Genomic DNA, 9,718 nt, shown 5'->3' with positions numbered 1-9,718 from the left:
TGGTTTACTTTCACACTATGGGTACGAGACTGGCACCTAGAGGCTAGAGGCCAGGGGTTCTGCTAAAACCCTACAATGCAGAGGACAGCACCCAACAACCAACCAAGACTTATCTGGCCCCAAACGTGAACAGTGCTGAGATGGAGAAACCATGCTGTGGGGGTGGCCGGCAGGTGGCGTAGCGGTTAAGTGCGCGCGCTCCGCTGCTGGCGGCCGGGGTTGGGATCCCAGGCCCGCACCGATGCACTGCTTGTCAGGCCATGCTGCGGCGGCCTCCCATATAAAGTGGAGGAAGATAGGCACAGATGTGAGCCCGTCTTCCTCAGGAAAAAGGAGGATTGGCATGGATGTTAGCTCAGGGCTGATCTTCCTCACACACACAAAAAAAAAGCAAAAGAAAAAAAAAGACCATGGTGTGGACAAAATCCTAATATGTGAATCTCTGAAAGAAAGACTATGACAATCTCTATGATAATAAAGCTGTACCATTATTATTATTTAAAACAAGAACAAACTTTCAACTCTACAAACTGGGCAAATAGTGGAGAAGCACACTTTCCGGGTGAGTGTGTCCCCAGAGAAAAGGCAGGAGAGGGTGGGCAGGAGGAAGGCAAAGGTTTTCATATCAGCAGTGTTTCTTCAGATTGGGCTCTGCAGGGAACAGAGAGGGGGTTCTGGGGGCTTGGCAGACCTGCCAGTCCGGGTGGTGGGAGGCGGCCTGGTGGGTCAGTGACTCATGGAGGAGTAGGAGAACAGGGGTCAACAGGGTAGAAGAACTGTGGGTTTGAGTCTCAGCAGGTGGTGGGGGCAGGGCCTTGCCTCTTAGACAAAGGGGACATCAGGCTGCAGGAGGCCCCAGGCCCCAGGCCCCAGGGAGTGCTGATCCGCTCCCAGGTCTCCAGGGAGGCTCTGGGGCTGGAGGTGTCCTTTCAGCAGGGTGGGCAGCAGACAGGGAAGGCTCAGGGAAGGCTGGAGGTCAGGCCAGGGGTCCGTCTCCTCCTCTCAAGCGCTGTTGCATCAGGGGCAGACGCGTCCCCTCAGAGGCCCAGGCCTGGGCACGAAGGAAGGGATCACTCCATTTCTCCATACGGGCTTGAAGGCGGATGGTCTGCGCGGGGGGCTCGGGCTCCTCTCCTCGGTGTCAGGGATCTCAAACCAGAGAGGTCCGTCGAACTTCTTTTTTCCTTTCGGGCACAGGCTGAGGGCCTTCAGGACGGTCTCCTTGGCACAGGGGTCCGGGGGCTCCTCGGGGGGTGGACACCTGTAGACGCTCCCTCTGCTCTCAGGAGGATGGATTTTGACGGTCACCGGGCCCCGGGTGCCTCGAGGGTTCCGGACGTTCCAAAGGCACTGCTGCACGAAACTCTGATTCTCGGAGAAAGCCAGCCCCATGGAGGTGTGGCGGGCCGCCCTGCTGGGGAAGTGCTTCCGGGCCTTGGGCACAAAGGCCCTCCGGATGGTGGCGTGGTCCCCGCCGGGCGGGATGGTGGAGCGGGGTTTGGCTCGCATCCGGCACTGCTGGTGGACGTGGCCGGCTGGGCCCTGATCCCAGCGTGGCGGGCGGCCGGCGGGCCTGAGTCGCTGGGACCTGCGTTCCGGGGCGGGGGGCGGCAGCGCGGGCTCGGCTGTGCCCACGTACTTGCCCAGGTAGCTGCCCATGATCGCGGTGCGGCGGGGTCGGGGCCTTCGAGGGCGGATTCGGCTCCCAGATCTGTCCGAGGTCTGCAGATGCGAAGCGCCCCGGGCTGCGGTGACCGTTGGCCTCAGGGCACAAGGAGTTTGCGTGGCGAGGCTGGAAGGATAGGCCGCGCAGAGGCCGCAAGGATAGCGCGTGGGGGGTCCGCACGTCGGCGCCTTCGGGGCACGGGGTTGCGCATGCGCCAAGCCAGCGCCCCGTGGGCACAGGGACCTCCCGGGGCGCTGCCTGCTCTCTGAGGACAGGGGCACGTCCAGCTTCCCACTGCTGGTCCCCAGTGCTTGGCTGGGGGCAGAGGGGCCTAGGAGCACCTTGACTTTTGTACTCGACACAAAGGGAGAAAATATACTAATTTCTACTAGGTCCTGAAAATTACAGAAAATGGACAGAAGGGCGCTCTTTCATTACTGTAAAAACAAGCCTAATACACTTAAATGCTCTTTTAAGGAAAAACAACGAATTTACTTTTATTAGTAAAGGGGATGTGTGCTTCATTCTTCTAGAATGGTTGCTAATGTCACTTTTTGCCATTTTGCCCTTAAGGAAATGGTGAAAGCCATTCAGGATTTATGTTTTAGCACTGGCGACGTTGATTTAACGTGGACTCTCCTAGAATTGTCAACCTTCAAACATTCATAGATAGATCGTGTTCTCTCTGAACACTAATGCCATTTCTCTCCCATCATTTCTACTGGTAGTCTTGGAGTAGAGTGAGGCACATTTTCTACTAATTTTGAAAACATCCAACTTCAGAAACAAAGTATGCAAGGGCTGCTGGGTAACTGATTATCCTGCTTAGGCTTGCAGGTCCGTTCAAGGTGGTGTGAATGAGTTTCTTCTTGTTAAAATTTCCCTCAAAAGCACATGCAGAATGCACCTGTTGGGCTGACCCCAATGCGAGGTTGGGAGAGACAGAAAGCAGAAGCCTGCAAGGAATCCAAGAGTGGGCAACAGATTCACTCCAGATCTGAGAGGTGGACTGCTGAATGGTGAGGACACTAAGTAGAGCTTAGTGAGGAAGCACCAGAAGGTTTCTGAGGTCAGAGAGAGACCAAATGTTTTGGGATACAGGGGTGTGGTTAGCTGGTGGGTGTGCGGAAATGAGATCCCTAACAGTCTACTCCCTGATGAATTCTGTTTTTTTTTTTTTTTTTGGCCAATTCCTTATTTAAGGAATGATCCCCAGGTATATGATTTTGAAAACATAGAGAAATTCCTACGGCATAATTTTCTTCTTAAGGCATTTTTCATGATAGAAATAACTTTTTATACATAACTAACATAACTCTTAAGATGGTAAAAGCATCAGATTGGATGGTCTAATCCCATTGGGTATGGATTCCTTATAATGTATTTTTCTTTCCAATGTCTAGAGAATTTCCCACATCCTATCTGCAGTATCCAGTGGGTGTCATTCTGGTTTGTGGCTAATGACCCTCTGACAAACCACAGTCTGCTGGTAAGCCATAGGCAGTAATAAGTGAATCACTCATCTGCCTTTACTGGTAAATCAACGTGTTGATTAATTAAAAGCCATTTTCATAGACACTGTTTTTTCTTATGCACCAAGAGGTAAAGAATTTCACTGGTTAGTTGATATTGGAGATTAGCATATATCAGTGGTGCTCACCCAGGGGTGAATTTGCAATGGACATTAGAGAATATCTGAAGACATTTCTGATTGTCACTTCTTGGGGGTACTGCTGGCATCCAGTGGGTTGACGATGCTAATAAACATCCTACAATGTACAGGACAGCCCCCTACAACATAACTATTGGTATATTTATTGGGACCATGTATAATTTATGGAGAATAAACAATTCATGGGGAATAACAACTTAAGGAGAACTGACATCAAAGGAGTCTTTATGATGTCTTCCTATTCAATAACATGGTATTTTTTTTATAATTATAATTTATAATTTTACTAATAATAATTTTATTAGTTCAAGTTTTTTGTGTCCCTTAGGAATGTTTTACAGTTTTCTTGTTAACATTTTATGGTAAGTTCATTCCAAGGTATTATAGTTTTTTAGTTTCCATTATAAGTAGGGTTCTTTCTTCCATTATATCCTCTGTGACTTATATATGTCAAAGGAATTGATTTCTATAAATTATTATGGTACTCCACTAATTGTTTCTCTAATTTCCTTTACCTTTTTTGGTCTAACTTTATTGACTACTACCAGAATTTAATTCAACTTAATATTTAATATGCTAATAATAGTAGAGTTAGTAGATATCCTTTCCACACTAGGCATACTATTTACTTTTGAGTTGAGATTAAGCTACTTTATCAAGTTAGGGAATTCTCCTTTCATTCCTGTTTTATTAAAAAATTTTTTTACATAATAGATGAATTTTGTCAAATATGTTTTAGGACTCTATAGAAATGAAAATATGAGTTTTCCCTTTAGATTTGCTGATAGGATGAAGTATACTAATCATAACTATATCATTCCTAATATTGAACCATCCTTGAATTACTGGAAAAAACCCTACTTGGGCAAAGTATATATTTCTGATGTACTGCTGGATTCTGTTTCTTTCTTTCTTTTTTTTTTTGTGAGGAAGATCAGCCCTGAGCTAACATCCATGCTAATCCTCCTCTTTTTGCTGAGGAAGACTGGCTCTGAGCTAACATCTATTGCCAATCCTCCTCCTTTTTTTTCCCCAAAGCCCCAGTAGATAGTTGTATGTCATAGTTGCACACCCTTCTAGTTGCTGTATGTGGGACGCGGCCTCAGTATGGCCAGAGAAGCGGTGCCTCGGTGCACGCCTGGGATCCGAACCTGGGCCGCCAGTAGCGGAATGCGCGCACTTAACCGCTAAGCCACGGGGCCGGCCCTGGATTCTGTTTCTAATATTTTATTTAGCTTTCTTGTTTTTCTAAATATTCTTGAGAGATACTGGCCTATTATTTACTTTTTTTGGGGGGGTGTCCAATCTTTGGTGGGTTTTGGTTTCATTGTTATCTTGACTTCATAAAAAAGAATTTGGAAGCTTTTGTTCTTGTGAAAAAAAATTTTATCAATTAAAATCCAATACAAACAAGTAAAAGCAGTTATTGCAGTTTGGTTAGGTTATAAATTATAGAGGATTTTGTGTGTTGATGTAGTAACTACCACTTAAACTTTAGTTTCTATAGGAAAAACAAATATCAAGTCAAAACTCCTGAGTTAGAATAAAATTTCTGTACAGACATTGTTTGGTTCTGTCTTTACCCTGCGATTCCATAGTAAAATTCCCTTAAGGAAATTAAAGAGTTTTGAACACATCCATTTCCAGGCTTCATTTCTCCATTTAAAAGAGTCTTAATTTTTATAGATATTCTACACAACGCACATACAGTAAAATATATGTCATTGTCAAGAATCAAAGTAAAAAGCTTCTGTTCTATGTTTTGATTCCTCTCTCTGGTTAATTTGAAGCATCTCCAAATTCATGTCCAAACTGAGATAAAATGTTAGCACATTTTAATAAAAATGTATGAGCACTACAAGATGTTAAAAAATGATGCCAAAGTTTGAGCCCAGCCTTGTTTTAAAGGGGCAGACTAGAATTTCCTGAGATAGAAATGTGGAAAGACCATACCTGATCATGATCAGTCTCTACAGGCTGCTTCTTAATGATCCAGGTGATGGACTTGGAGAGTGGCGGGGTAGTCAGGGACCCCGAGTAGATCCAGTAATCTGGGCAGGTGGGCGTCAGGCAGGGAAGATCAAATGACCCAAATTCCACAAGGGCGTCCCTGGCCAAGAGAAGGGATCACTGAGCTATCATTTAGTGGTAAAAACCAGTCAGGAATGGGATGATGAGGCAATGATTCTAGGGGTGCCTAGGGACCAGCAGTGGTCCAGAGGAGCTCCAGGTACCTCTGGACACCTTAGGACAGAATCATGCCCATGCTTTGTTCTTGCAATTAACTGTGTATTTTTTTTTATTGAGATATAATTGACTTTTTAAAAAATTGACATATAATTGACAACTGTGTATTTCTGATACTCGTCAGTGGGAACACAGCAAAAACCATTTTCTCCCTCCATTCTAGTGAGTTTACAGCAGGTGGTCTCCTCTGAACTCTTTGGGTTCATAAACAAAGAGGCTTTTCTTTTTTAAGAGAGACTAATAGAATTCTCCTTTCTAAAATGCAATGCAAATTAGGAGGAGCCAGGATCCTGGACTAAAAGGGAGAGAGAGAGGGGGAAGGGAAAAGAAGGAGAGGGAGGGAGAGGGAAAGAGGCAGGAGGGAGACAGACAGAGATGGGGAGGAGAGGGAAAGAGAGAGAGAATATATGGACTTCCAGAGAGCAGCCCCTTTGGGATTCTGAATGTTGAACAATTAATCTTGGGGGTTGGACAAAACTATCCAACCTGAAGGATATAGGTAATGTTCTTTAAAGAATCATTTCTGTCCCCTGCAAGGTGTCCCAGAGCAAGGGGCTCTTTCAACACAAGCATATAAATGGCAAGTTGTCTTCTCTACAACTTTCAAAGAGAATCTGAATGACACTGAGATTACTTAAATTTTCGAATTCACAGTGCTTTGTTAGTGTTTTCACTCTGAGACTGAAACATAAAGTAGATTCAACTGACTTAGGAAAAAAAATATTACCTCATGTTTAATTGATGGCATAGTATCCACCAATTTCTGTAGCTCTTTATGATGTTTGTGTAGCTAAAGAACAATAAATGAGAAAACATTAAAAACAAGTGACATCTCACTCTAGAATTGTAATGGAATGTCAATTAAAATCAGATACCTGGTGATTGCCTAAAAATAATCCACAGCATTGAAACTGCACTTAAACTCACAATTTAGAATGTTATAAACATCACTGAATGAAAGTAGATACAAAACAAATGAGTAGGCTGTTTGCTGACAGGCCGGAGCCCACAGTCTGCAAGAAAAGGCGTCCCCTGTGCCATCAGCCTCTCCTGCTGAGCCTCACCAGCACTTGGCACACAGGGGCTCTGGAGGCTGAAGCTTTCAGAGCAGCCAGAGCGTGGTAAGGCCCACCCTTCAGCTCAGGCCCCTGAGTCCTCAAGGGGCTCATTCCTGGAACCTCAGCATAATAACCACATTTTCCAGTTTCTGTATTTGATGCTTTGATATCTGAAGCCTTGCTGACACTAGAGGAATTGCTCCTCTAGGGTTAGCTAATTCCTAGACAGAACAACAAACTGGGAACATGCCTTTCATAGGAAAACCAGCCAATCCAGAGCCTAGATCCCTACTCCCTCCTTTATAGGGTTCTCACACTCTGGGCCACTATTCCTCTGCCCTAACCATCCCAGAATCAGGCACCAGACAACGAGGGAGAGCCTCTGTCCCAGAGCCTACTGAAATTATCCAAACTAGGCAATCCTAAGCCTTCTTATGCTGCCTCACCCATTCCTTCCATGGAAACCACAATAAAGGATCTTGTCCACATTCTCCCCTTGCTCTATCTGCCTCCTGACCAACCCTGGTGCTTCCCCATGCGGCCCTGCATGGTGTGTCATGCCTCCTGTTTTTAGGAATCTGTGAGTGTAATAAAATTCTTCCTTCGTGACAGTCATTTCCGTGTCTGTGTGTCTTACCACACCTGATTAAAACAAATCCTACGTACCCTTAAAAACACTTGGCCTCCGGAGTGGATAAAGCAGGGAGTTTGCGGGAGGCCTGCACCTGCTGAACCTGCAAGAGCCCAGAGGCCCTGCAAAGAGCATGGTCCACAGATTCTCAATCCAGTTCTTCAGTTGCTAGCAGTGTGACCTGGCAGGAAAGCACTTCACCTCGTTGAGCTTCACCTTCTTCATCTGAAAAATGGAGATGCCAGTATCGCCATCAGAGACATCTTGGAAAGATAAATGAAGCACTTAGCAAATGTATAGTCATGAGCACTCATAAATATTAGTTCCTTTCATGATCATTTCCCATAGTTGTTTGCCTTTATCTTTTTATTCCATTTAAAATATATTCTTAACTAATCTCACATTTTAACCATTATTTATTTGGTGCTATTTGCCTTTATCCTTTTATTCCAGTGCCTAAAAATAGAAATGTAATGCAAACCACAGAGGCAATTTTAAGTTTCTAGGAGCCACATTTAAAAAGTTAAAGAAAAAAAAAATTGGGCCGGCCCCGTGGCTTAGCGGTTAAGTGCACACGCTCCGCTGCTGGCGGCCTGGGTTCGGATCCCGGGCGTGCACTAAGGCACTGCTTCTCTGGCCACGCTGAGGCCGCGTCCCACATACAGCAACTAGAAGGATGTGCTGCTATGACATACAACTATCTACTGGGGCTTTGGGGGTAAAAAATAAATAAAATAAAATAAAAATTATAAAAAAAAAAGTTAAAAAAATAGGTGATATTAATTTTGATAACGTATTTTATTTTACCAAATATATTCCAAATATTGTCATTTCAACATGTGATCATTATGAAAAATTATTAGACAGTTTCCATTTTTTCCATACTAAGTCTTGAAAATCTGTTGTGTATTTTACACATACAGCACATATCAATTTGGATGCTAAATTTTCATCGGAAATACTTGATTTGTATTTTTACACTAGAAAATGTGGATACACATACCCAAGTTGTTCCAAACATTTTTAAAAGTTTCCAATAACTGAATTGAGTATCAGTTCTTAACTTTAAATTAATTAAAATCAAATTAAATTAAAAATCCATTTCCTCAATCACACTAGCCACATTTCAAGTGCTCAACAGCCATACATGGCTTGTGGCTACCACAGACAGCACAGTTTTATACCATTTGAAATATATCCTTAACAATCTTGTGTTTTAAGCATTGTTTATCTTACCAATGTATTGATGCCAATATTCTTAAAGTAAATAACAATATTGTAATGTTCCATCTTTTCATTCTAGAATACATCATTTAAATAAGTTGCTAAGATTTTTTTACCTTTAAAAATATTCGTATAATAGCCAAACCATCCTCCTTCCTCCAGTTGCTGCATCCTCAAAGCTTTCAAATTTGACTGCACTCTGATGCACCAAGTGCAGCTGAAACACCATCAAAAGAAGGATTAATGCCTGTGCATATAGGATCACTCCAAAATAAATCAACAGCCTTATTCAACCTACAATATTTAATTATGTCTCCTCACCCAAAATAAAGCAATATGACAATCTGATGCAAAATGAGATAGAAATAAAGAACAGGAAGAAATTTATGCAGGAGCAGCAATTAATATTACTTTGGAATAAAGAGACTTATTTGGGGAGAAAAATAAAAGAAAATTTACATACCAAAGTGAGTAACATTTCAGTGAGGGATCAACATTTGTTCATTCCTATCTTGATTTGCAGGAAATACTAAAATCCAAAAAAATGCATTTGCGTCAAAAGGAGAGAAGATGCTTATCTTGAGAGAAATAGATTCTCCCTATGGGGATTAGGAGTTGAAGGCACATTTCTTCTTTGAGGGATAACCACTTAAAATGTGTTTCTTTCTAGTTTTAATGTAACATTTAAAATTAAATTAGGGGAAAAGTTGTAAGAAGAAATTTTATTTTCTTATGTGCTCCCCATACTTCCCTACAAATTATTCCTCATCCATCATTCATGAACTGACATCACCATCCCTCTGGCCTCCCAAAGTGAGACACCTCAAGGTCATAGTTAACTTTGCCTCTAACTTGAAGAGGTCTCCATCTCCAAGTCTTAATGCTTTTATTTTAGAAACGCTTTTTAAAACTTGCTCCTTCTCTCTATTTTGATTGCCACAGCCTTCATTTAGGCTCCTACCATCTCTCAGTTGGATTAAGCCAACCTTGTGCACCTGCACTGTTGCCTGGGTTAATCTCAAAAAATAAAGCAACTGACTAATTAATTAAATGAAATCATGCTGTGCCACTCTCTTGTTTAAAAATAACCCGTGTCTGATGAGCCTGCCCTCCATCTATCCTCTTAAGCTTCAATGATCACCATTCTTCCTGCCTCTCCCCACAATACACATTCTGGCCACTTTGTTTTTTGGCATTTTATGAACATCTGCTTTTGCACA

The 9,718-nt window shown here is 43.1% G+C and overlaps 1 protein-coding gene across 1 annotated transcript; it reads right to left on the bottom strand.

Moving 5' to 3' along the window:
- Nucleotides 1-423: 423 nt before the first annotated feature.
- Nucleotides 424-8,713, bottom strand: LOC131400762 (POM121-like protein 12). The gene is made up of 5 exons (XM_058535491.1): nt 8,615-8,713; nt 7,310-7,499; nt 6,313-6,375; nt 5,292-5,448; nt 424-1,722 (listed from the first exon to the last, which is right to left on the bottom strand). Exons 3-5 carry the CDS (start codon nt 6,315-6,317, stop codon nt 1,018-1,020), a joined length of 867 nt encoding a protein of 288 aa, XP_058391474.1. The 5' UTR covers nt 6,318-6,375; nt 7,310-7,499; nt 8,615-8,713; the 3' UTR covers nt 424-1,017.
- Between the last annotated feature and the right edge of the window lie 1,005 nt (nt 8,714-9,718).

This window comes from Diceros bicornis, chromosome X, assembly GCF_020826845.1.
Source record: "Diceros bicornis minor isolate mBicDic1 chromosome X, mDicBic1.mat.cur, whole genome shotgun sequence".
Classification (NCBI taxonomy): Eukaryota; Metazoa; Chordata; class Mammalia; order Perissodactyla; family Rhinocerotidae; genus Diceros; species Diceros bicornis.
Note: the sequence above shows the minus strand (reverse complement) of the source record. Positions and strands in the feature narration are given on the sequence as shown.

What these genes read in the sequence shown, in the direction of transcription:
- LOC131400762 (XM_058535491.1), bottom strand. An exon ending in TAGAGACTGATCATGATCAG is followed by an intron (nt 1,723 to 5,291) that starts GTATGGTCTTTC and finishes TCGCATCTGCAG; the next exon opens with ACCTCGGACAGATCTGGGAG.